This window comes from Molossus molossus, unplaced genomic scaffold (assembly GCF_014108415.1).
Source record: "Molossus molossus isolate mMolMol1 unplaced genomic scaffold, mMolMol1.p scaffold_m16_p_19, whole genome shotgun sequence".
NCBI lineage: Eukaryota > Metazoa > Chordata > Mammalia > Chiroptera > Molossidae > Molossus > Molossus molossus.
The window spans coordinates 22,352,382-22,378,477 of NW_023425354.1; the positions used below are offsets into that span (position 1 = coordinate 22,352,382).

The window sequence follows — 26,096 nt, forward strand, 5'->3', positions numbered from 1 at the left end:
AGACACAGTTCTATCCCAGCATCCACAAAACCATCCTGCTCACTGGACACAAGTTCCTTGAGGGCTGGACAGCCTCCTCACTTCTGAGTCCTTCACTGTACTCAATGTTTGCCGAATGGCTGAATAAAGAGGCAACTTTTACACATTTAAAACCATGAGAAACTAATATGAGATTATATATGAGTAAGGTCCTTAATGATGAAATGATGGTCAGTTATTTGTTACAAGAGGGCGTGTCTAAGTTACTACTGCATTTCTGAGAAAGTCTCCCTTGCATCTTTTTTTTTTTTTTTTTGCTGAGTTTAGAAATCAATTGACGATGCAGGAGGATGGACTAGACAACGTTAAGGTGTCTTCCAGCTCCAAGGCTCTACGTTTAGAGAATCATTTAAAAAGACACTTGGCCCAACTGTCCCTGAAATCATATCCACCTGCAGAAGCTCCATGTCTTCACGGTCTTCAGACCCAGGAATATTCTCCATCAGTATGGCAGACATCACTTTCACATTCATCTTCACCATATCCAACTCACTGTGCAATTTCCCAATCTGTGGAGAGCGACACAGTCACCAGTCAGTACGTGTGACACAAAGAATGGCCACCTACGCCCAGGTCGGTGGGGCTCCGCGGTTAGAGCATCGGCCCTCAAACTGAAGGGTGGTGGGTTCGAGTCCTGGTTAAGAGCATGTACCTGGGTTGCAGATTTGACCCCCAGCCCTGGTAGGGGTCATGTGAAAGGCAGCCAGTCGCTGTGTCTCCCTCTCTCACTCACAGTGATGTTTCTCTCTCCCTCCCTTCTTCCATTCTATCTAAAAATCAATAGAAAAATATCCTCGGGTAAGGATTAACCCAAGAAAAGGATGGCTACCTGTTTCCTTCTCTCAGGGGACACTTACTAGAAGAGAAAATGCTTTTGTAAAATTTAATGTTTTCAAATTTATACTTCAATTAGTATAACTATACATTTTACAAATGTATAATCAGTCATCTAGATAGAGTTAAAGATTGCTTGTGATAAATCCAAAAATATGTTCTAGGAATGTTAAAAACGAAGGGGGGAAATCAGATTAGGAACAATATGGAGAAGGGGGACGGTGACAATACCAGGGACGCGGACTAAACGGAAAATGTTAAGTCTGGGTTTCTTGGCAACTGATGGAAAAAATAAATAGATAAAGGTGTTGGAGTTCTCATGGTATTAGGGAAGAAAGACTCAAAAGAGAAACACTTTTTTTTTTTCCTTCCTGGATTAAATTCTAAGAGAAATTAACTGCTTGGATTTTACGTAATGCTGAATAATCACACTACAAAGTCTTCAATGATAGTTCCTTCAAAGCAGGGCAGGAAGGAGCTTCATACAGAGCGGGACAAAAGTAGGTTTGCTGTTGTGAGTACGTGACACAGAGTTCCTTGTATTATTGTTTATGAATTATGGTATTACTTTCCATACAAACAACTGTAAACCTACTTTTGCCCCACCCTGTATAATAATTGCTCACTGGACCTGTGCTAAACTGTGAAGACAAACAAGTAAAAGTAATTCACTTAGCACGACAGATACTCATAATAGGCTCCCATGTACTGACATTTCAGAAGTGGTAGTCAGACAGTCCTACCAAAAACAATAAAAACCAGCCATCTCTCACACAAGATCCAATACACAGCCCAACCTCCAGGAAGGCACAGAAGTCACTAGCCAGGTAGAACGGTTAAGAGCTCGGGCTTTGGGGTCAGACAGAATCCACATAGTCCACTTAGAATTGAACCATGGCTAAGTCACATGGTCCCCTCCTCTGCAAAATGAGGGTAATAATGTACCCTGCCTCATAACACTGTTAAAAAGAACAAACAAACTATATACAAACTGCTTAGAACTTAGAAAAAGTCGTCAGGAAATTTAGTGGTTGCTACTGTTACCTGTTCTGGGACCAACGTAATAGTCGCGTTCTTGGGAACAATGACAGAAGAAAGAGCCGGTGCACTAGGGACAGGTGTTGGTGGATTTGATGAGATCTGAGCAGTCTATCAAGAAGAAATACGGGAATATCATTATTTAATACTTATTACGATAAACACCCCAAGCCCATTTTGTTCCCATTCACTTTCTTGCAATCAAAGACTAGGTTAGAAGGTGTCAGCCCAGAGTAAATCACCAAGTGTCCAACCTGCCCAGCATTTTGAGAACAGTGCAAAGCAAATGATGTGTAGCTGTTATTTAATAAAATGCTTTCAGTGGTTTTTGTTGTTGTTGTTGTTTTAAGCAAGGGTCTACAAGACAAACTGCCCCGTGAGATCACCGCTGCCCTCTTCCGGGCTGGTAAAGAATAAATGATAAATCAGTTCATGTCAAGCCTCTCTGAGCCTCAGCTGCTGGCCAGGCATCTTTTCTGCCAGCGGACACCTCCCGAGTCAAGGCTCCATTTCCAAGCTGGGTGGGGAGCCCGCGCACAGGGCTTACAGCCAGCGCTTCTCGGCACGAATCTGCAGAGAAGCCACCCGGAAACCTTGCAAAGACGAGATCCCTGTTTTGTCCAGGACAGACTCAAGATTTACCCCATTCACACTTTGAGCAGGTAAGTAGCAAGGTTCTCGACTCCACTGTGCTGTGGAAGAAAGCGAGTTCATGGGCAGGTCAAAGAAAGGGCAGAACGCCGACGGCCACCACGGAGGAGAGCTGGCTCTCGGGACAGAGCCTCCTGGGAGATAAGATTGTGGTGTTGCTTCTGCTACCAAGACAGGACTCAGTCTCCGGAAGGACAGAACTCCCGTTTTCGCATTCATGGAAATTACAGAAAGTCAGGAAGTGGATTATAATCAGCCACTCAAAGTGTTACAGCTCGAAACCCTGAAAATTATTTGCAAACTTGAGAATGCATGTGAATATCTAGATATGCTCTCACAGACAGTAACAATTATAAACAGCACGTATATTATCAGACGGCCTGGGGTACGAGCCTTGGCTAGCACAGTCCTCTCCTGCGAAGGCTGCTCTCTCCTCTCCTGTCGCCAGATGATGTCTGTTAGAAGCCTATCACGTTCTTACAAGCCTGCAGTCGATTTATGCAGATGGAAAGCTGACCCGGGTTGGCCCCGGGGGTCTCTTCCTCCCAGGTATCTTGATTCAGACCGGAAAAAGCTAAGCGATCGTGTGGACATTTGGGAGCTCTATTATCCTATGTGGCAGAAGCTGGTCTGCAATGAGAGAGATGAACGAAGCCCGGATCAGATGCTCGTACACAAGACAAGCGACAAGGCATCTGAGTGCTTGGTTCACAAGATCCAGCGAGCACCACCCTTCTTGTGGCTTAGTTATTCTAGGAGACACTGCAATACCCTTCCAATAAATCCACTGTTTTGCTTCAGCTGAATAGGGCTAGGATTGTCCCTTTCAATGAGAAAAGATCCATGTCACGTAGTAACGTACTCTACATGAGTCCAAAAAAGACCTACCTCTGGTTCTGCTGTTTCGACCTCTGCAGCTGAGGGAGGAAAGCGAACACCCTTCTTCAGCAGGTCAAGGTACACTTCCTTCACCTCACTCACATCCACGCCTCCGGGGAAACCCTGCGACCACATCTGCAAACAGCAGCAAAAACAAAACACAGTTCTTGAGCTGGTGACAGCAAACGAGCGCTTGACGATGAAGGCCCTTACTCAGAAGGAGAAGGCGACTTGTCGATGCCAAGGACAAACCGTACATTTTCAGACTAGAAGGACGATATAAAATACGCTGAGTCGTCAGACTCCCGTGCCTCAACATTTTAATGAAATCGTGGAATAGATACTATGGATTGTTTTGTGCTGCACTAAATCCAGAATTAATAGACATATTCCAAAATGGCAGCAGTAGCTCTTTTGCCAAATAACTTTGAAAGTAGTCCATTATCTACTCCAGACATAGATTTCCTATCTGCAAAACGAATGTACACACCCCTCTCTTTCCTACCTGACATGGATAAAATAGGAACAGAGAGGAAGCAGGAACATGACAAATTCTTTAGGGAAAGAATGCCAAACTATTATCATTACAAAGAAAACAAAACAGTAAAATGCTCTCTGGCTCAATCAGAGGTTTGTAAAAGATCGCTAAATCAATTGGTAGGTGCTAATCAAATCTCTAATCGTAGAAGTTTTCCATGGCATACAAGAGACTTACCTTAATGAAATTCAAAATCCTGTTCTGAATGTTTAATGGCAAGGTGTATCTGGGATTCAGCAGCTTAACCAGACTGTCTCTAACGAACTCCTTCTTCACAACCAGAGACTGGAAACTCGGACCACAGTTCTGCATGCACATGTCAATGAGCTAAATTAGAGGGGGGAAAAATGGTAAATTTCTTTGGTAAAACCACTTCCTAAATATGAGGCAAAAATGGCTAAGTGACGACTTCTACCAGCATTCTCATTAACAAGCAGAATTTAGTGTCTACTAAAACATATGGCAAAATGTTAGATTCTGGGAACATAAAAAAGTATAAGGCATAATGTAACTGCTTAGACAAGCGATTTTCAACCCTTTTCATCTCATGACACACATAAACTAATTACTAAAACTCTACGACACACCAAAAATATATTTTTGCCGATCTGACAAAAAAGAGGTAAAATTTTGATTGATTAAAAAAATAATTACCTACCCTTTTTGCTCCAGTCTGACTTTTTTTTTTATCCTCACCCGAGGATATTTTTCCATTTTTTGTACAGATAGAGTGGGAGGGAGAGAGAGGAAGGGAGAGAGAGAGAGAAACATCGACGTGAAGGGATACATCGAGTGGCTGCCACCCGCACGACCAACCAGGGCCGGGGACAAACTGCAACCGAAGTACGTGCCCTTAGCGGGAACCGAACCCGGGTCTCTCCAGACTGCAGGCCGACGCTCTAACCGCTGAGCCAAACTGGCCAGGGCTCCAGTCTGACTTTTTAAAAAATCAGGTGCCTATATTTGTATACAAAGATTTCTGGTACCAATAATTAACCAATCAGATGCAAGCTTATTATGCAACATGACCAATAAGGTGCAATTCTGTTATACAACCTATATATTTATGCTCCAAGACAGGACATTTGCACTGATGGCTGTTGTGTTGGCTGTTGTCTTTTTTTTTAATCCTCACCCGAGGGTATTTTTCTATTTATCTTCAGATGGAGTGGGAGGGAGGGAGGGATGAAGAGAGATGGATAGAGAGAAAGAGCAGAGAGGGAGAGAGAGAAACATCGAATCGATGTGAGAGAGACATCAACTGTTTGCCAACAGCACAACCCCGACCAGGGCCAGGGATGAACCGCAACCGAGATATGTGCCCTTGACTGGAATTGAACCTGTGACTCAGGTCCATGGGCCGATGCTCCAACAGCTGAGCCAAACCAGCCAGGGCTGTTGTCATTTTTAATCTGACAATAGGAGGGAACAGAGGTCAGTGCCCCTGACTAGTCAGGTATCGCATGTGTGAAAATTCCTGCGGCACGCCGGTTGAAAATCACTAGCTTAGAGGACAGACTTCTTCAGGAGTCAGGGCACAATCAAAAGAGCATTAACAATAACACAAGACAGTAAACAGAAAGTAGAAGCAAAAGACATGGGCTATAGACGGGGTGACATCTGTCCCAATTTCCAGGGAAGTCCTGGCATATCCCTGTTGTGCTGGCTTTATTAATGATGATACATACCCCTTTTCCCTGCCAAGTGTGCTGGTCTTCCCGAATAAATTCAATGAGCGAAAACATATATATGTTTAAAAAGCAGCACTCCACAGAGGGAACTGGGGGGAGAAAGAACGTGCAGTGATGGAGAAATCCAGCAGGGATCCAGTAGCACCGGCCTGAGGCAAAGGCCTAACCCAGGATGATGTGGGTGCGAGGAAGGAGAAGACATGAGAACTATAAAGGAAGAACTTTCAACGACTGGCCATTTGTCCAAAAAAAAGAGATGATAATTCAGTTACCTGCCGTCATTCTGCATGATGGAAACCTGCAAGTGGGCGGGGTGGCATGACTGGTCTCGGGTGAAAAACAACAGGTTGAAATCTAGATAGTCTGAGTTTAAACGTACTAGGGACAGAATGTGTGTGTCCTTCCCAGATTCATATGTTAAAGTCCCTAATCCCTAGTGTGATGGTATGTGGAGGTGGGGCCTTTGATAGCTAATTAGGTCATGAGGGCAGAGCTCTCATGAAGACTAGTGCCCGTATAGGATGGGCTGAAAGCTGATCCCTCTTGGCCAGGGGAGGGTAGGCCGAGAGCCATCAATAAGCCCAAAAGTGGGCCTTCAAACGACACTGCTTAGAGGCTCCTTGACTTTGGACTTCATAGCTTCCAGTGCTGTGAAAGCCACCTGGCTGTTACAGCAGCCCGAGGTGACAAAGACAGAAGGAACAGTGGCTTTCGAAGGAGTTCAGGAGAGTGTTCGGCTCCACGTGAGAACTCGAGGCTGCCTATGCTGAGCAGAGAGGGGGAAACGGCTGCAACAGTGGGGTTCACCTGCCAGACTCATTTCATAAGGGGACTAGTCTCATTCATGAGCGCGCCACCCTTAGCCCCTAATTACCTGTCAAAGGCCCCCTCCGGAGAAAACTCAGTAAAGCAACCAAAGAGACACCAGTAGAAACTGAATCGCAGAACAAAGAGAACCTAAGGTGGGTCAAGTCACAAGAGGGCGGTCTCCGGGAGGGCGAGTCAGTGAAGACTGCACTGAAGGAAGGCAGCTAGGTTGCTTGATCCGTGGGATCGTTAGCGGCCTTGAGAAAAAGAGAAAGATTTGTTTTCAATCAAGAAACAGGAGCAGAAGCTGGGCTAAGAAAGAATGAGTTGGCATTGGAGAACTGCATGCAGAAAGCGGATTTCTAAAAGAGATCTAAGAACTAAATTAAATCTCTAGTTTCCATACTACTTTCCCTTGGGGTAGAGAGGTCGCAGAGACCGTTATGGGAGCAGGAGAGGGATAATCATCTCTGCAGGACAAAAGCCCTGAAAACCGACTTCACACCATGCTCTGCATGCTGTCACATTCGTGGTGATACAAGATGAAGAAGGAGACAGCTGTCAGAGGGGAGGGGAGGGGGGACTGGATAAAGAGGTGAAGGGATCAGCCAAAGAACATACATGCATAACCCATAGATGCAGACAACAGTGAGGTGATGTCCAGAGAGGAAGGGGGGTTGGGTGGAGGTGGGCAAAGGTGGGGGGACATCCGTAATAAAAACGACAACAAAACGAAGAAGGTATGACAGCTGTAGTTCTCAGGACCACGTAGCTAAGAGGCTATCAGAAAATCCCGAAGCCGAGCTCACGTGGCTACGTGACCCACAGGGAAACCTTTAAGGCAGAGGACAATAAAAACAAAATCCAAAACATATATCACAAGATGAATCTACGTGAAAGCAAATTCCTCCGGGAATGGTAAGTTGAGAAGCTGATGCATTTCGCTTGATGCCTTCTTGGGGGCTTTCCCGGGTGAAATGTGGAGGCATGCGGCCAGGTCAGTGGGCATTTACAGAGCTCCTTCCTCCACCGGGTCGTGCCGTCTGAGGCAAGACAGCCTGCGTCTCCCTTTCCCTAAGAGTGAAGTGAATGGCGAATGTTTTGCTAAACAGCCCGCAGACCGAGTTTTAGCTTTGGAGCACCAAGACTTTGTTGTAACAGGCAACATTCCCAGGAGGTTACCTGTACACAATCAGAGGGTCCCCATGCAACACTGGGACTGTGAGCATCTGGGGATCGCAAACCACGCCCTTCGTGATTTCCGACTGGAATCCAGAATTCCAGGACTAACTCTCTCTACATCGCCTCCTAATATGTCACCCGAACCTCCGTCACAGGTACCCCAGCTCACTTAGATAAGCAATAAAACCCATACGGCCAATTGCGAATATTAAATGTTGCTTTTACACATTATGTAAAATTACACTTAAATAACCTATCTTTGGAAATCACACAACCAGGAAACCATAATTGGAGGCGAGACAGAAGTCCTAGGCGGCAGGGGACCAAAGTGTGTGAGCTTTCCCACTTGACTGGGCGAATCACTTATCCTCACACTAAGCGTCAACGTCCTCACCCGCGGGAATGAGCCTAACCCTCCCCCTGGAGGCGTCTTTAAGGCTGAAATAAAACATAATGTGTATGAAGAACCTGACACATAGCAGGACCTTAATAAATGGTAACTATTTTTTTTAAACAGTTTTTATTGAATTTATTGGAGTGACACTGGTTAATAAAATTAAATAGGTTTCAAGTGTACAACTGTAAACACATCATCTGTATGTTGCATTGTGTGTTCACCACGGAAACTCCTGCCTGCCCCCGCCCCCTTTCCTTCTGGTATTCAACATACTGACGTCTGTGTCTATGAGTTGTTTGTTTTAATCCTCACCCCACCTGAGGATAGTTTTCCATTGATTTAAAAAAAATTTTTCATCCTCACCCGAGGACACTTTTCCATTTTTCTTCAGATAGAGTGGGAGGAGGGAGAGAGAAAGAGAGAGAGAGAGGGAGGGAGGGAGAGAGGAAGAGAGACATCGATTGGCTGCCTCCCACACAACCCCAACCGAGGCTGGGGACCAAACCGCAATCCAGGCACGTGCCCTTGACCAGAATCAAACCGGTGACTCTTCTGTCCACGGTGCTCTAACCACTTAGCCAAACTGGCCAGGGCTCCACTGTTATTTTTTTTAGATAAAGTGGGAGATAGAAAGGGGAGAAGGAGAGGAAGGGGCGGGTAGAGAGAGAGAGAGACATCACTTGGCTGGCTCCCAAACAACCCTGACCAGGGCTGGGGATCAAACCTGCAATCAAGGTACATGGGCCTGACCAGGAATCAAACCCCAGACTCTACGGGTCTTTGGGCCAACGCTCTAACTGCTGAGCCAAACCGGCCAGGGCTGGTTCTCTCTCTCTCTCTCTCTCTCTCTCTTTTTTCTTGCTTAATCCCATCACCTATTTCACCTAGCCCCCCACCCCGCCCCCACCCCCAGCTCTGACAGCTGTCAGTCTATTCTCTGTATCTGAGTCTGTTTCTATTTTGTTACTTTTGTGTGTTTGTCTAACGGTAACTCTGACCGCATGCTTTCATGAGTACTTTTCTATCAGGAGAGAATGTGTTGATGAGCTGATGTAAGTATCCTTTTCTGAGAAGCGAGAGGAAAAGGAGCTCCTCCGTAGCTGTTCTCCTGGAGTCTGAACCGAGCACAGTACCAGTTCTGGGGCCATCCAGAGCTGAAGACCACGCAGAGGTCTGGCCACCCTACGGGCTGAGCTCCCTCTGCAACAAGCTCCTGGAGGAATGAACACATTTCACACTAATTCTGAAGCCCCCATGGCTCCCCAACTAGGGGGTGCTCCACAAAGGCCTATTAATTAATTGATTCCCAGGAACCTGTCCAACCACTTCCGCTGGACAACAATAGCATCTTGCTGAGACTTATTGACTCACTCAAGAAAAGGCAAGGCTAAGAGTTATGAAGCCTGGCAGTACAATGCTTTCCAAAAAACAAAACTACTGCTTCTTGACAAAACTGCTCCGCCAGCTGACGGCAGGAAATTACAGTCTAGTCAGATCCCATGGAAGACCTGATCGAGGCCTGTACGTCCATGGAGAACCCAGATGACAGATGATATAGGGAACACTTGTAAGTGACTTTGTCACATTCTCATCACTTCATGGCAATAAAACAGAAATGTCATATATAGGGATTCACTTTTAAAGAGCTTATTGGTAAACATATCATTGCCTTTGACACACATCAGATGATGCCTTCGGCAATGAATTTCCATCAGTCAAGTCTGGCTTAACATTCAAGTCAGTTTTGAGGCCGTAAACACCCCTCGGCAAAGCAGTGAGTAGTCTGAAGTGAGGGCATTGGGACACTGCACGTACAACTTGGGAAAATCTCCAAGAAGCTATCAAGAGTCAAAGGTTAAGGTAAAGGAAATGCAAGAAGCAGGTGACTTAATGAACTCTGACCTTAACAATGAGGGGCTATTCTGCCCCCGACCTGTGACGCTCACTCGTATTATGGTACAGGTCTTAGACTCATTTGTTCTCATGTACTGGTGTGGAAACCAGGAGGTGGAGGAAGTACAGGTACCTGAGGTGGAACGGGTAATGGGAACAGACAGCTGAGAGTCAGGCTTGAGAGCTCGGACAACCTGAAGGGGAGAAAGAGGAGGAACCCAGGGCGAAATGGAGGGTCAGAAGAAACAGCACCCTGGAATAGCCCCACTTCCTCAGGGAAGGCTCCTGGTTCATCCTCAGGAGGGAGGAGCTCCGATGGAGAAGGATACAGAGATAGAGATAAGAAGCAACCAGAGAAATGTCAAGTACGCTGGTATGAGAGAGAAGAGACAAACTCATCATAGAGAACAAAATTCTGTAAGAAGGTGAAATTATAGCACACGCTAAAATACAGAAAGTGGAATCAATTCATCTTCTGCCCTTATCTTCCTCACTCAAGTTTCCTAACCTTTGGCAGCCTTGAGATATCCTGGCCCCACTCCATTCCAAAGCTACATGCGTCTCCACCTGACGTCACGGCACCTTCCGTGAGCCCGTGAGCGTCCTTGAATACTAGGAGAGGTGGTACTGGGGTTGGGGCACTAAATCAGTACGTCAACATCTGATGTATGATACATGGGTCCTGCAACGTGCATGATGGACTTGAAGACACGAATGAAAAAAGTCACAGGGATATAGAGTCTGGCATAGGGAATCTAATCAATACTATTGCAATAACTATGTACGGAGCCAGCTGGGTACTGGAAATACAGAGGAGAACACTGTAAAGTGTATGATTGTCTAACTACTAAACTGTATACCTGAAACCAATACAAAATATCGAAAAAATAAAACACCTGAGGAAATGAAAAAATAACCATACAGTAGCCCATTCTTTCGAGGGGTGGGATTTGTTCTGAGAAACAGGATGGTACAGGGCAAGGGGGTGGAATTTCAAATCTGACTTAAATTTGTGGTGGAAAAAGAATCACTTAATCTCACTAGTCTCTGTTTCCTCATCTGTGCAAGGGAGTTAATAATACAACTATTTCACAGGGTTGTCAAGAGCATTAATCAGGTATTAGGAAAAGGCTTATTTCCGTCATCGATCCATTGTATAGATACTTCTCCTAAAGTGCCTTGCCCGTCTCTAGAGTTCCCTCCATCTGTGACCTCCCTGAGGTGGCTGCTATGAGTAAAAGCCAAGGAAGAAGTGAAACAACAGTGAAAGAGGTAAATGCTTCTAAAACCAGCCCTGGCTGGTTGTTCAGTGGTTAGAGCATCGGCCCGTGGACCAGAGAGTCGCGGGTTCGGTTTCTGCTAAGGGCACGTATCTCGGTTGCAGTTTGTCCCCGGCCCCAGTTGGGGTCGTGTGGGTGGCAACCAATCAGTGTGTCTCTCTCTCATCGATGTTTCTCTCCCTCTCTTCGCCCCTCTCTCCTTCCTGCTCTATCTGAGGGTAAATGTAAAAATGTCCTCGGGTGAGGATAAAAAAAACAACCACCCATATTCAGCCCTAGCCTAGCTGAAGTGGCTCAGTTGGTAGAACGCTGTCCCGTGCACTAGAAGGTTGCTGGTCAGGGCACACACCTGGGTTGTGGGTTTGATCCCCAGTTGGGGAGTGTTCGGAGTGCAACTGATCAATGCTTCTCTCTCACATCAATGTTTCTCTTTCTCCCTCTCTCTCTCTCTCAGCATGTCTTCAGGTGAGAATTAAGGGGGGGGGGGAGGGGAAGGATAAAGAAAAATAAAACTGCCCTGGCCGGTTTGGCTCAGCAGTTAGAGCGTTGGCCTGCAGTCTGGAGAGACCCGGGTTCGGTTCCCGCTAAGGGCACGTGCCTCGGTTGCAGTTTGTCCCCGGCCCTGGTTGGGTCGTGTGGGTGGCGACCACTCGATGTGTCCCTTTCACATCGATGTTTCTCTCTCTCTCTCTCTCTCTCCCTCCCACTCTATCTGAACAAAATATCAAAAAAAAAAAAAATGTCCTCGGGTGAGGATAAAAAAAAAAAAAAAAAAAGAAAACTATATTCAACTGAAGAAGGATATCTTCAGTGAAAGCATCATTAAGACTTTTTCTCATTCAGTTAATCTCCAAGCAAGATGTGAGTTTTCTTTCCCATGAAGCTAGGAAATGGGAGCTGTGCTCACCTCTGCCCGTGACCCTCTTGACACACATGCCCAAAGCCTCCAAGAGCCGTGGGAGGCTGGCTGATGAGCGCCACAGCCACGCGTGGCCTGGGGCTGGGGGAGGTCCCTAGGCACGCAGAAGAACTCAAAAAGCCAAACTGCTCCCTGTCGGGTCGCAGGCAACGCTTGCAAAACAAAGCGAAGTAAAATGAGCAACTCACCAAAGTGGCTGAAGCGGTCACATGGCCACGGATGGGGGCAGGAATGGTAACAGGCCAAGTAAATGTCCGTACCCAATTCGCAGACAGTGGTGCATGGGAGAAATACTTACATCAACCAAGAACTTTCTCCCCACTTTAACAAGCAGCAGAACTGGGCTGAAGCTTCATGAGCTGCCAGCACCTTGCAATTCCACGGAGGTGTTCAAGTGTCCTACAAAGCTAACCGGGGAGCATTTTTCCAGACTTGGATTCCCACCCTGTGGAACATCCACGCACACTTTTGGATCAGCTCAGTACCTGTTCAGTTTAACCCCCAGTTCCCATCTCCTGATCAGAAAAACTGACTTTCCAGGAACACTCTCCCCACAAAATTAAATGCTGTTCCAGTTAACTCTCTTGATTCTGCAATTCTCCGCATGCAGATTTAATTCAGATTGTAAATAACTTTTTAGACCTATTAATGACCTCAGAATATTTATATTTTACCCAGAATCAAAAATGTGACTGTGGCCTGGGAAATCCTCGAGTCTTAATTATAGCACGAAAGTACTTACTGACAAGGTCAGTTCGATTTCTTTATGATTGTAGTTTTTGGAAATCCTTTTCTTCAAAGCTCTGACTGCATCTTTTGGCCTACGGCAGAAAAGACAATGAGACCCTCAGTGCTGGCGCAGCTGCAAAGGAGTCGTTTCTGCAAAACAATGTGCACTGTGAGAGAAGAAATGGCCAAGGAGACCGAGGCCTTCCTTCTGCTGCGTGAGCCTGGGCAGCACTTCTCACTCCTGTTTCCTCCTACATTCCAAGCAGACAATACCACCTACCCCTTGTGAGAATCAAATACAATATATCCTACAGCACTGTCTACAATGAAAACTAGAAACTGACATAGCCAATCATGTGAAATCGAACAGCTAACTTGTGGTAATCCCTACTGAGAAAGTCTCTGTGGCTTTTCAAAATGCCTTATTATAAAGAATAATAATGAAGACCTGGAACAAAGGTTCAACATACTGTTATGTTAGTAGCGAAAGAAGAGGGTTATGACTCAATGCTCCAAAATGTTAACTGTAGTTTTTGTTGGGTGGTGGTCATTTGTGATTTTTATTTTATGTTTATCTGCATTTTATATAGTTCTTGCTGAGATTCACACATCGCTCATGTAACTGTATTTTTGAAAAATGTTTATTAAAGTTAAATTTTAACTAGTCACACACACACATTTCCTTACATGAGATTTTACTCAGAAAGCTCTACGTGTGAAATGTATTTACACCCATATCCCTCTATCAATGTACAGAATAAGTACACAGAAAATGCAATGTCCGAAAAAACGATGGTTACCGGTTCTGATTAAGACTACTTCCTGAGCATCCTATAGGCAAGGGATGTAGGAGACATTACGACTAACTAGGTCAGTTCTGATAAGCTACAACTTTGTTACAAAAGGAAGAACTACGTAATATTAAGTAGAGAGTCGAAATTTACTTTGAGATGGTCAAAAGGTACACATTTCCAGTGATAAGATAAATAAGTCATGGGGATGTAATCTACAACGTGATGACTAGAATTACAGTTAGCAGTACTGTGTGGCATATTTGAAAGTTACGGAGAGTAGACTAAAAGTTCTCATCACCAGGAAAGACATTTTTTTATAACTATGTGAGGTGAGGGATGTCAACTAAACCTATTGTGGTAATCATTTTGCAATATATATGTATGTCAAGTCATTATGCTGTACACCTTAAGCTTATCCAGTATTATGTCAATTATATCTCAATAAAACTGGTGACAAAATTATTTTTACATATTTCCTTCTAATCTTGTTATGTCTGCATGGTTAGATTTCTATTATGTGGTAATAATGACATAGCATTACATATGCTTACATGGAATTGTCACTATTATAAAATACATCATTATATACATTTTTTTCCTATATTTCTAAAAACAAAAAATCCTATATCAACTCTAGAATTAAAGTCATGGAGAAGTTTAAAAGAATAAAGATAGTTTAAAAGAATAAAGAAGTTAGAAAGAATAAGCCCTGGCCAGTTTTGCTCAGCAGTTAGAGCATTGGCTGGTGGACCAATGAGACCCATGTTTGATTCCAGCCAAGGGCATGTACCTTTTTTTCTTCTTTTTTTTTTAATCCTCACCTGAGGACATTTTTTCCATATTTTGTTCAGATAGAGTGGGAGGGAGAGAGAGAGAGAAACATCGACGTGAAAGGGACACATCGAGTGGTTGCCACCCGCACGACCCAACCAGGGCTGGGGACAAACTGCAACCAAGGTACGTGCCCTTAGTGGGAACCGAACCCGGGTCTCTCCGGACCGCTGAGCCAAACTGGCCAGGGCAAGGGCATGTACCTTGGTTGTGGTTTGTCCCCTGTCCTGGTCGGGGTTGCGTGGGAGGCAACCAGTCGATGTGTCCCTCTCACATTGATGTTTCTCTCTCTGTCTCTGTCTTTCTCTTTCCCTCTCTCCCTCCCTCCTAATCTGTCTAAAGATAAATGAAAAAAAAAAAAAATTCCTCGGGTGAGGATTAAAAAAAAAATACTGTTTTAAAAGGAAAAAACATTTTTACTTTGAGATTCCCTCTTTGTATTTTCAATGAAGAAATTAACATTATCAATGAAGAAAGGGTTCCCAGGGGAGCCAAATATGGTAAACAAGATCACAAAAAAAGCACCATAAACACTTTAAAGTAATAACCACAAACACTCTCCATCGATATAGTCAATAATGAAGTATAATGTTTTCTTCAACATAGACTACACTAAATCTCTTTCACGGTCACTTATCATGTCAATAGACAGTAAAATGAACAGAACTGCATCCCTCATAACAATGTGCAATTCAGACTAAATTCCCAAAATAGTTGGCCTTAACAATTTTTTAAAAACTTCAGTTCTCTAACGTTTCAAAGTATCAACAAAAGATAGCACGTCACTTAAGAACACGGCATGCACCTGGGCGAGTTGACCTTCAGAGGGAAAAAAAAACTCTTGCAACAGGGGGAGGAAGAAAAGATTGCTAAATTATTTCCTGGTTACAAGAATCACAACTGCCCGCCCAGACAGGTCACCCCAAGAGTCCACTCTTCTTGCTAATATTTTTCAGTTACAGTAACAAAATATCGGCTATCAGAGCAGGGGGAATTCCTAAAGAAGAAAACAATCTCTCTTAAAAAAAACAAACAAAAAAAATTTTTTTTCTTGAAGAACAAGGACTTTGAGACAAAATTCAAAACTATTAAGGAAAGGGCAAAGAGGAGAGGAATTATGAAGGTTCTCAGACAGTGCACATGCTGAAACAAGCTCCCCTAATATTTCAATCTGACTTCAAAAGGCAGTGGGCACCTCAGCGGGGGATGAAAACACTAAACACTCTCGCAACAAGAAAACCAAAGTTTGCAAGAGAAAATGCGCAGCCCTAGGTCTGACACTGCCTGTCAGAGGCAAAAGCAAAAAACCACCCTCTGTGCTCACCCGTCGTTGGCAGTGTTGATGATGTCACAGATGTGCATGAACTGGCCCCAGTCTTCTGTCTGAACTCCAGCAGATGTAGCCTTTTCTGCAAAGAAAAAGCTGTTGTGTTGACTCTGAGCCGCAACAGAATAAAACATGTCTGGTCTTCCTGAAATCATCTGCTGGGGGGTTGCTAGCAAGTACCATTTCGTCTATATCACAAGGGCAAAGAGATTTTTTTTTTTCCCTGAGCAATTCCCAGTAATTCAGGAATCAATCAGGACTCAAGTTCAGAGTGTTGTAGCAACAGTAATGAGTGATGTATTAATAGAGGCTGCAGGCACAACACCGGGCTGCAAGGCCAGGATGGCTAAATCTCCATCTGCCTGCCTGTTTTTCAGAGGACAGGCACCTACTGAGCAGCCACCTACAAGGTGAAGTGCACAGTGCTAAGGATTTCAGTTTATGTAATTGCATTTAAGCAATGTCAGAGATGATGAAATAGAAGTTCAGAGAAGTTAAGGATGATACCCGAGGCTACACAGCCAGCACGAGGTACAACCAGTGTTCAGATCGAAGCTGTATGATTCCACTTAAAATCATTTATTCACCTGGAGGAGGGATTGTTAAGAAAAAGAGATCAGAACTACTCAAATGGTCTGTGTCCTTTAGCTGTAGAGCAAGGTCACTCCTAGCACCAAAGCTGTGCCAGGCCGACTTAAACATTTAGGTATTTTTCTCTCTCCAGACATCCTCCTTAATAATACAAAATGCTGTCTGGGAAGGGTAACAGACACTCAACCTGAAGGAACTGAACACCTTTTGTACAAGAAAGGAGAAGATCCCTTAGCATGAAAATATCAGGTCCTAGGGGGAATGAAGAAAAAATTAAAAAGGATAACAAAGAAAGAACCTAGACTGGCTCTTCCCATCTAAGAAAAGAACTCTCTGACTTTGGCATTCAGTGGACAAATGAACCAATCTTGTGTTGTTTAGGTGCATAGGATCATTATTCCTTCTGCATGATTCCTTGCTCCTCATTCCATGCTTTCTCTCATCTTCCTAGAAAACTCCTATTCACCCGTCAAAAGCCATGGCAGAGTTTGTTTCTCCCTTCTCTTGTTTTGGGTGTTTTACAGTTTTCTTGTATTGTAAAGACATCACATTTTAGTTACTACAAAACTGTGTCCATCTTCCCTACAAAACTGTGCGTTCCCTGAGGGTTGAGACCAGATCTTACCTTTGCCAAGCAGGTTCAAACAGTCAGTAAATGTTTGCTTCATTAAAGAATTAATCAGCCTATGAAGATGCAATCTGAAGACATGTCTGCTCTGAATCCATTTCTGCTCAGAGTTGATTTAGTATCCAACAGGGACAGAGCCAGCAACAGTTTAGAAATCATTTCCTCCTCAATGACAGTTCCTCTCACCATTTTATAGAGGCAGGAACTCAAGTTCAGGTTAAGTGGTGCGTTCGGTGTCACACATCAGCAAAGTAAGCTGCAGCCCAAACTCTCCAGATCCGAGCTCCCTCACCTCACTAAGTTCCTGTCATATCATGCTTTGCTTGGCATCATACCCAGTTCCCAAAGGAGGCATGGGGAGGAGGAGAACGGAGTCACTGGCCTCTGTGGACAGCGTGCAGATCCAGCCACAGGAGAAATGAGCTAGGCAGACATCTGCATGGTCCCAGGTGTCTGGAGAGGCCTCTGGTGACTCCAGGTGGCTCCTCTGCTCCCCACTTCCTGCACTCCACGTAGGAACATTTCTCTTTGTTCACCCAGAAAAGTAACTCAGGTTTGCAAGGGCTTGGCGCCAGGGAGAACTGGTTGGAGAACTGGTTTGAGACCTGCCGCACGGCCAGGTTCAGTCACTTCACCTCCTTGACCCTTCTTGTCTTCCTCTGTAAAACGGTCGTAATACTGTGCCTTCGAGTGATCGCACTCTGCTACTAACCCTGGCAGAGACGGTTAAGCCCTCTCGGGGAGGCCCAAACACTCCACACCTGAATCCCACACGTGGCTCACCTGTTCCACTCTGCTCTCCAGGAGGCATAAACAGGGAGGCAGATTTTTAAGGAGGGGTTTCTAGAAGGAGTGGGCCATAGAAAAATGCCCCAAAGGGGCCGGGTGGAATGTGGGTGCCCTGGGAAATTGCAGGCGGAGGGGAAGGATCTCCTCAAACTTGGACCAACTCTGTCCTCCGCAGGCCTAGAAAGGAGTCCAGGGGGAAGGGTCCCCGGGCCCCCAAAGCCCGCCGAGCGTCCTCCCCCGCGCCGCTTTACCTATGAGGTGGCCCACGGAGGTTGCGTACGGATCCCGGTGACTCTTCCCAAACGCCATGGTAGCCCGAGACAGCCAGGCCCAGGAAAAACGCCTCCACGGCTCTGGGCTCCCGACTCCACCCGCTCGGTGTCCTGGCTCCTCCTCTTCGCCTGATCGCTTCCCGGGCTCCGGGCGGAGGCTGGGCGTCCTGCCCCGCCGCTGCGGGGCGCCCGACACCAGGCTGCGAGCGCGGGGGCGGGGCCAGAGGGCGGGGCTCCCGGGCGCCCGCGCACCTGCCGCGCGCCTCGCGGGACTGGCGGGCGGGGGAGGGGGGCGCTGCCGCTCCAGGTGGACCAGTGGGCGGTGGCCCCCGCGCGGAGCCCGCGGAAGGGATGCCCGGCGCCCCGCTCCCGACCCAGGTGGGTTCCTCGCCCCGGTGGAGCCGGGCGGCCCCGGAGCCAAGGCTGGGAATTTGAGCTCCCAGCTCTGATCCCGCCGCCTGCTGGGCAAAGTGCTACTTTTTCTCTGTGCCTCTTGCTCCGCTTTGTAGCGCAGGAAATACGGGGGTTAATAACACAAATCGCAGGATTATTGTGAGAAGTAGGGACGGAAACCATTGAGGTCAGTGTCAGGCACCCACAAAATACATATTTACTGAATGAATCCAGTAACTACAAATATTTACTTCTACCCCCACCCTCGCCCCAGAGATCCGGGAGGGGAGGTGTGGCGGGCAGGTGTGTGCTGCTTTCAAGCTGCAGGTGGTGGGTTGGCCTTGAATTTAGGGGCTTTCCAGGAGCTGGTGTCCTTTGTCCCGGGGGTCCACAGGGCGCCCCCCAGCAAGCTCTGTGTTCCTGACCCTCCCTCCTGGGAGCTGTCCCCTGTGCTCCTTGGTGAGGAGTGGCCTCGGGAATGCCTTGGAATGTAAATCCTAGCTTGAAGTCCAGTCCCTTTTCAGCTGCCCTTTCAAAAGCCGGATTTATTTCCGTTTCCTGTGCATTCAGTTAACTTCTGATAACCCATTTTAATCTCCCGCCATGCCAGAGCTGGCTAGAGAGCGGGGTGTCTCCAGGTGATGGCAATCAGCCATAGGCTAGGATCCTCCTGTCTTTAGATCTTGCTTCCTGTTGTCAACTTGGGCCCAGTTCCGCAAGCCCTTCTTTGGCCCTGGAAGTGGTGACATGAGCTCCAAGTGGACTTGGTCCAACTTATGCCCTTAGTCTTAGATATTTTAAAATAGAACTCAAAAATCGATTGCAGTACCCACCAAGGGGCTAACTTTTCTCTAATTCTGTTATTTCTAATTTTTCTGGTCCTAAGTGATCTAATACCTGGTATTCTAAAATAAAGAATAAAACATGTTTGTTGTGATGGTATTTCTCATAATAGGATTGGTCCTACCTGCAACTAATATTCTCTCCACCTGCTTATTCAAGGTGAGTAGCTGTTTCAGATGGTGTCATTTTACAGATTAGAAAACCCACAGTAAACCATTTTTTACACTGTCACCTTGCTAGTGTAGGACTGTCTGATTCCAGAAGGTGTGACTTTGACTTTTATACTCTGCACCTCTTGGCTAGTTCACACTTTTATTTTATTTTTTATTTATTTTTTGGTAATCCTCACCTGAGGATATTTTTCCATTGATTTTTAGATAGAGTGGAAGGGAAGGAGGGAGAGAGAGAGAGAGAGAGAGGAAGAGGGAGAGAGAGAGAGAGAGAGAGAGAGAGAGAGAAACATTGATGTGAGAGAGACATGATTGGTTGATTCCCTCATGACCCTGACCAGGGCTGAGGATTGAACCTGCAATCCAGGTACTGGCCCTTGATTGGGAATCGAACCCTTGACCCTTCGGTCTACTGGCTGACTGCTGAGTGAAACAGGCCAGGGCTAGTTCACTTTTAAATAAGTGGGTTCTAAGGCGTGTGCCTAGACAATGAGGTGACTGAGCATGGCAAGTACACTTGTCTAGAAGACAAAGTTGACCCATCACCACACTTTATGCAGCTAAGAGTCATTTTAATCCTCTCATTTAATTCTGTTCTTACCACTAAATTTCTTAGATTGTCAGATCTGGACATGACCTTAGAAATCAAAGTTTCCATCCCCATCATCGTATAGATGAAAACAAATTAACAGCCAGAGGAGGGAAGTGACAAGGCCATCCAGCTCCAGGCTAGAAGAAGGCGACATAATAGTTCAACGCTGTGTCCTCAGCTTTTCCCACTGCAGGCACCTCCCCTCTACTTAATATTTAAATGTGCTCCTCCAACTGTCCCCATAGTATTTTCTCTGGCCCTCTCTTTATCCTTCTTTTTTCAATGGTTCCAGTCTCAAACACCATCCACTTTTTCTCCCCAAGCTGTCCCACTATGGAAACTAATTTTCATACCCGTGTGATCATCAAGTCTGACAGCCACTTCTCAGTCTCACCCTCTTTGCCTTCTGGGTAGTATGGTATGCCCCTCCCATTAGGTATGCCCCTCCCATCAGGTATGCCCCTCCCATCAGGTATGCCCCTCCCATCAGGTATGCCCCTCCCATCAGGTATGCCTCTTCCATTAGGTATGCCCCTCCCATTATCCATTCTTTCCTCCATCACCTTTCAGGGTATGTAATCCTACATTCTTTTTTCCTCCCTGGCCTAATAAACCGAAGTAAGCCGCTCCACAGTTCCTAAGGCATCCCTCAGGGTGCCCTCTTCTTGTCCCTTCTCTATGAAGCCTTTTCTGACCATTCCCAAGAGAATTTAGCCCTCCTCTCTTGTCCTACATACAGATCTCCATTTTAGAGTTCACAACACTACATTTAGAAATCTGTTCACTGCTTCCTAGACATAAGCCCTGCAGGGAAACAGGACCCTATTTGTTGGACTTAGTATCCAGGCACTTAACAGGCCCTAAGGGATATTTATTGAATGCATGAATAGCTCTCCAAAATCTTGAGATGCTCTATCCTTTCTGAGATCCAGTTCTTAATTCCCTCCTGGATGCCCTGTTGGAACCCTGACCTCGATATAGTTAGAATTACTATACTCATTCCCTTCCTGCATCATCCCAATATCCTACCTGATTTTCTTGTTTGACAAACAAGGTTATTGATATATTGGAATCACATGGATTGCTACAAAGAGTACTGGTGCCTGGATCCCACCACAAAGATTTTTATTTAAGGAGCCTGGGATGCATCAAGGGCATTACGATTTTTAAAGGTCCCCTGAGGAGCTAATGATACCATAATTACCCAAATAAAACATCTCGAAGTTATCTCCAAGTCTTTCAGTCAGTTCCAGATTTCCCTGTATTTTTTTTTCTCCTTGACTTTTCCCCTCTATCAACACTGTTCAATCCAACAGTTCTTAAATATCATAATCCTTGGTACTGTTTAGGGATGAAATTGAACTGAAGCTTGAGTTTTCCCAAACATAACCAAGACCCTTTAGATGTACATCTAAAGACATATTATCTTTAAAACCGACCCTCTTTTGCACAATAATTTTACCCATTAGTTTTTGAAAATCATTATGTTCAAAGATAGACGTTGACTTTATTTCCAGTGATTTTTTAAAAATATATTAAATTTTGGCTACCCCTGATCCTGGAAATTCAAAGCTCAGCCTTCTGTCTCTTCCTGCTCTTGGGATCACCTCTACCAGCCTCAAAGGAGAATGCTTATCTTTCCTACCCTCTACCCCATGCCAAGAATTGTTTTGTTCCATTTATTTTCTTTTTATGTTTTTCTTTAGGGAGAGAGAGATAGAAACATCCATCGGATGCCTCCTGCACACTCCCTACTAGGGATCGAGCCTGCAACCTGGGCATGTGCCCTGACAGGGAATTGAACCGGGACCTCTCAGTCCATGGGAGGAAGGTCAATCCACTGAATCACACCAGTCAGGCTGTTTTGTTCCATTTCTATAGGCTTTTGCTAACTAACCTCAGGAGACCCAAGATGAAAGAGGACAAGTCACAGTAGGCACTGCACAAAATGCTTTGGTATACTCTTAGAAACTAAGAATCATTTTTCCCCTTTTATTAATTGACTTGCCTAAAGGCAGTCAGAACTAGGAGATGACTTTGGGCTTGTTTGCCTCATTCCAAAGCTTAGGCCCTTTTCCAATTTCGTCTTGCTGCACCCAGCACAAGGATCATGTCTTTGCTCTTGGGGAGTAACCCCAGCATCTTAGCTCTGTGCTCCCCTTCCAGCGGTGCCAAATAGAAACTTGTTGATTTGTAGAAAGCCACTGAACCCTGAATCAGACCCGGGGAAAAGACACACCCCTGGGTGGAGCCGGAAAAATGCTAATGAAGCATGCCTCCCAGGTTAGGGGCGGAGCTCTGCACCTCTGCAAACCAGTGCCAGTGCCAGCCGGCTAGTGGGGACCCTGAAGGACCAAGGAATCTGCCCTGTGCTTACAGCAGTCAAGTCCCAGCCCACCAGAGGAGGAGGGGGAGGAAGGCTGAGCCCACATAAGCCAGACCTTAGCAATGACTTGGGGAACCACTCAACTTTCCACCCCGTGTGAGCTCCTTTTACTTTGTCTTTAGTAAACCTTTCTCCTTGATTTCTATCCTCAGGGGTGGAGGGGTCAAGAATCTTGGAGCTGGTAACAAATTGACTTTAAACATTTGCCCTTCTCCAGTATTGAACTTTAAACCACGCAAATGTTTTAATTAGCTGCTCTCATCACCCATCACAAGAAGTTCCACAGAGCTGGGACTAAAGGGCATTCGTTGGCTAACTTTGTCATCTCAAAGGATTCCTATGAAGCTTCAAACTCAAGTTGTATCTGGAAAATAAACTAAGGGAACCGAGAGATGTCTGTAACCTAAGCCAAGTTGCTTTCTGCAGGTTTCATGACCTCACCAGTTCACACTTAATTCATTTGGGGATTTGTCATTTCATTCCTGTGTGTCCCTTTGGAAATCTGGCTCAGATCTGCAAGGCAGAATATACCTGGGTTCAAATCCCAGCTCCCCCGTGATAAAAAGAATTCCAGCCTCATAGAATTGTTTTGAAAAACAATGAGATGATGTATGTATAGCACTTAGAATGGTATATAATCTAGCTCAGTAAATATTAACTGATTATCATTTTCTCCCTTCAGCCTGCCAGGTGGCTGACATTTCTACTCTTAGAAAACAGTCTTTGAGGCTTAGCAATATTTCCCTAAAAGCCACTATTTAAATATGCAGGTGTTACCTGTTTGGGAAAAGAAGGTCCTATTAGCATGTGCTAGAATTATACCTGTCACACATTTAGTTTCTATTAGCACTGTGGGAGGCACTTGGACATGAGCAGAGCAAGGTACAGGTCACCAGGGCAAAAAGCCCTGAGTGCCTAGCAATGGGCGAAACTGGGAAAACAAGGACCTGGCCCTTAGGGTAACCATTTCTCCCCTGGAATATGGCTGGTCATTGGATTTAGACCCCCTGACCTTTCATATCACTGGTCATGTGGTTTGGACCCTCTCCTGACCTTTCTCCCCTGGCATGTTGCTAGTCTTGTGGGTTGGACCCCCTTAAAGAGAGAACAAACAAGGTCGGCAGAGAATAGCCCTTAAGCATTAGGCCCCAAGACAATGACGTTCTGACTGACATCAAATACTTCTAGATCTCAGTTGTGCTTCAGCTCCAGGCCCAGAAAAAGCAGCAAAACCAGACAAGCAGACATCAGGACTAGCTACAATGACTAATGATCTCCTTCCTTGGCACCAACCAAGCAGTAGAGACCACAACTCTGAAAGGACACACCTGTAAAGCTGATGAGGATTCTTTTGGGATCCTCCTCCGAGACCTCCAGATGAATACCCTCTAGCCGAGGGCCCGGTGCGGCTCTCCTCAGGGAGCACACCCTCACCTCCCACCCGCTTCCCCCATCTGCGTTGTCCTTGCCTCTCTCTCCCTCTCTCCCTCTCTCCCAAGCGCCAAGGGCCCTTCTTTTCCTCTGTGACTTGTTTCTGAGCCCCTCTCTCCTAGGGCTCACTTCTACCTCTGACTTTCTAAATAAACGTTCTCCTATTCAGAGTCTTGGCTCTGAATTCTTTCTTAGCCAGAACTCAAGACCGAGGTTGCTGAACCAAGGTCTGGTCTGCCTCCACGAGTCTGACACCTGGTGCTGTTTCACCACCAACAGCACGTGAGGGATAATGCGTGATTGGTTGGACAACGGACTTGCAAACAGGTCTGGTAGAAATGGGGCTCTGAGAAAACCCGAGAGGGCTGTGATTTGGGCTGCGGTGGGGGGAGGGCAGCAAAGCCGCTGCAAGGACTGTCCTGCAGGGGGGCCTTGAAAGAAGGGTGGCAGCAAGGGACACAGAGACACTTAATTTAGATGTCAAAGTTGGTTCTGTTGGGGGCCAAAAAATACCCCTTTTCCTCCCACCTTAAGTTCTTCTAGCTGGGCTAAAAATCAAATCGACAGAGACAGATTAACAGGAAGAAGTGTACAGAGTTTGTTATACAAATGCAAACAGGGCGGTGCCGTAAGAATGAGCCCTGAAACCAATTGGCAGTTGAGGTTTCCATGCCAGTTGAGGTGGACAAAGATGACAGGGGCAGGCGCCTGAGATTTCCAAGGAAATATGCAATTGCTAGGTAGCTGAGAAAGAGCCGGACACCTCGGGCAGGCAGATTCTTGCTAGGCACCCCAGAAACAATGGGGCACAGGGTGCGGATCTGGCTATGAGACCCCCGCCTGGAGCCTTCCTGTATAATGCTAAGGTGAATATGCTGAGCGTCCCTTCCCAGAGTTGGCTTTTCCATCTGAATCTCTTAGGCAGAAAGGGGGAGGGTGAAAAGTTCTTTCGTAGTCTTCTTAATAACTAGTTTAAAATCAATTTCCCAAAAGGCAAAGTTTTGAGGTGGCAAAACGTTCAAATCCCAGCCCTACCAGCCACTAACTGTGGCCTTTGAAAGGCAACAATCTTTCAGAACCTGTTTTCTTATCTGTGACAAGCTAATTCTCAAAAAGAGGGTTTCAGGATTAAAGGACAGAACATTTGAGCACTTTAACAAATGCCTTGCCTATCACTGGTGCTCGATAATTGTTGTTATGCAAAGTGCTGAGGTCCCAGGAAACCTCAGCTTATTGTTTGTGGTTTCCAAAGAAATAACCTGGAGGGCTGACTGCGAAAGACACGGATTTGTTAGGACTGAAGTGCACACCGGTGGTGGCTGACTGGTGAAGTCGGCTTCCACCAGCGAAGTTGTTCCACTAAGTCCCACCCAGCCTGCGGACGGGCTGCACCAGGGGCAGCTGGTCAGTGCTACTGGGTTGCCACCACCTAGACTTTCCCAACACAAGGTTTTATAAAGTAGAGAAAATCAGGGCATGGGGAAGGGGGTGGTCTGTGCCCATGCACAAACTGTGTGAGATCAAAACACTAGCTGTTTACAATCCAGGCTCACATCTAGAAGCAGTTTTTCTTTGGCCTTTCTGAGACCCAGTTGCTGGCCAGGTCCCCAAGGTTTTGCAGTCTGCTTACAGGTGGTCTTCACTCTATTCCCACAGGGTCTGGGGTGGGGGGGGGGGGTTGGACATGGAAAGGGGTCCATGTTTCCATTTACCATACAATTGTTAAAGCTCAAGCCTAAAGTAGGTTACTAATATTCCCTATTACCTATCACATCATCTTGGGTATGCCCTTTATAACACTTACAATCTGAATTTGTTTTATGTAATTATTCGTTTACCTGTTGCCTATTTAGTTTGTAAGATGTAATATTGCCCCGGTTACTGATTCAAGGTTCGGATGCCCGATGCTTCAGAGACCAATATTTAAAACGTCAGAGTTTAGAAAGGTTTAGTGATCAAGAAGCCACCAGCTTGAGAAGCTGGAAAGCCTTAAAGCTTCTGTAAATCCATCTTAAGAGAGCCTAGAATTCAGGCTTCTTTTATGTTAAGGGAAGGGAGAACAGGTGGGATAAGAGGTGTGTGACATTTGGGCACCAACAGAGATTCACGGAAGAGCACAAAATCTCCAAATCTCTATGTTACCCCTGCTGATCTGAATCCAGTCTTCAGGCT

At 45.8% G+C, this 26,096-nt stretch overlaps 1 protein-coding gene across 6 annotated transcripts in view; it reads right to left on the minus strand.

Annotated features, from left to right (window-relative positions):
- TOM1L1 (target of myb1 like 1 membrane trafficking protein) overlaps positions 1-18,219 on the minus strand; it is a 57,994-nt gene extending 39,775 nt beyond the window's left edge. For 5 of the 6 annotated variants that reach the window (XR_004960304.1, XR_004960303.1, XM_036268131.1 and 2 more), the window contains exons 1-7: positions 18,089-18,219; positions 15,827-15,911; positions 12,891-12,969; positions 4,157-4,306; positions 3,451-3,576; positions 1,918-2,022; positions 432-548 (exon numbers count right to left, since the gene is read on the minus strand). Coding sequence is in view for 4 of the 6 variants with exons in the window: in XM_036268131.1 (XP_036124024.1) it covers positions 432-548; positions 1,918-2,022; positions 3,451-3,576; positions 4,157-4,306; positions 12,891-12,969; positions 15,827-15,911; positions 18,089-18,146 (720 nt within the window). In the remaining 2 variants the exon portion in view is untranslated. The remainder of the gene's footprint in view (positions 1-431; positions 549-1,917; positions 2,023-3,450; positions 3,577-4,156; positions 4,307-12,890; positions 12,970-15,826; positions 15,912-18,088) is intronic. The other variant, XM_036268134.1, reaches the window with a different exon arrangement.
- Positions 18,220-26,096: the final 7,877 nt, after the last annotated feature.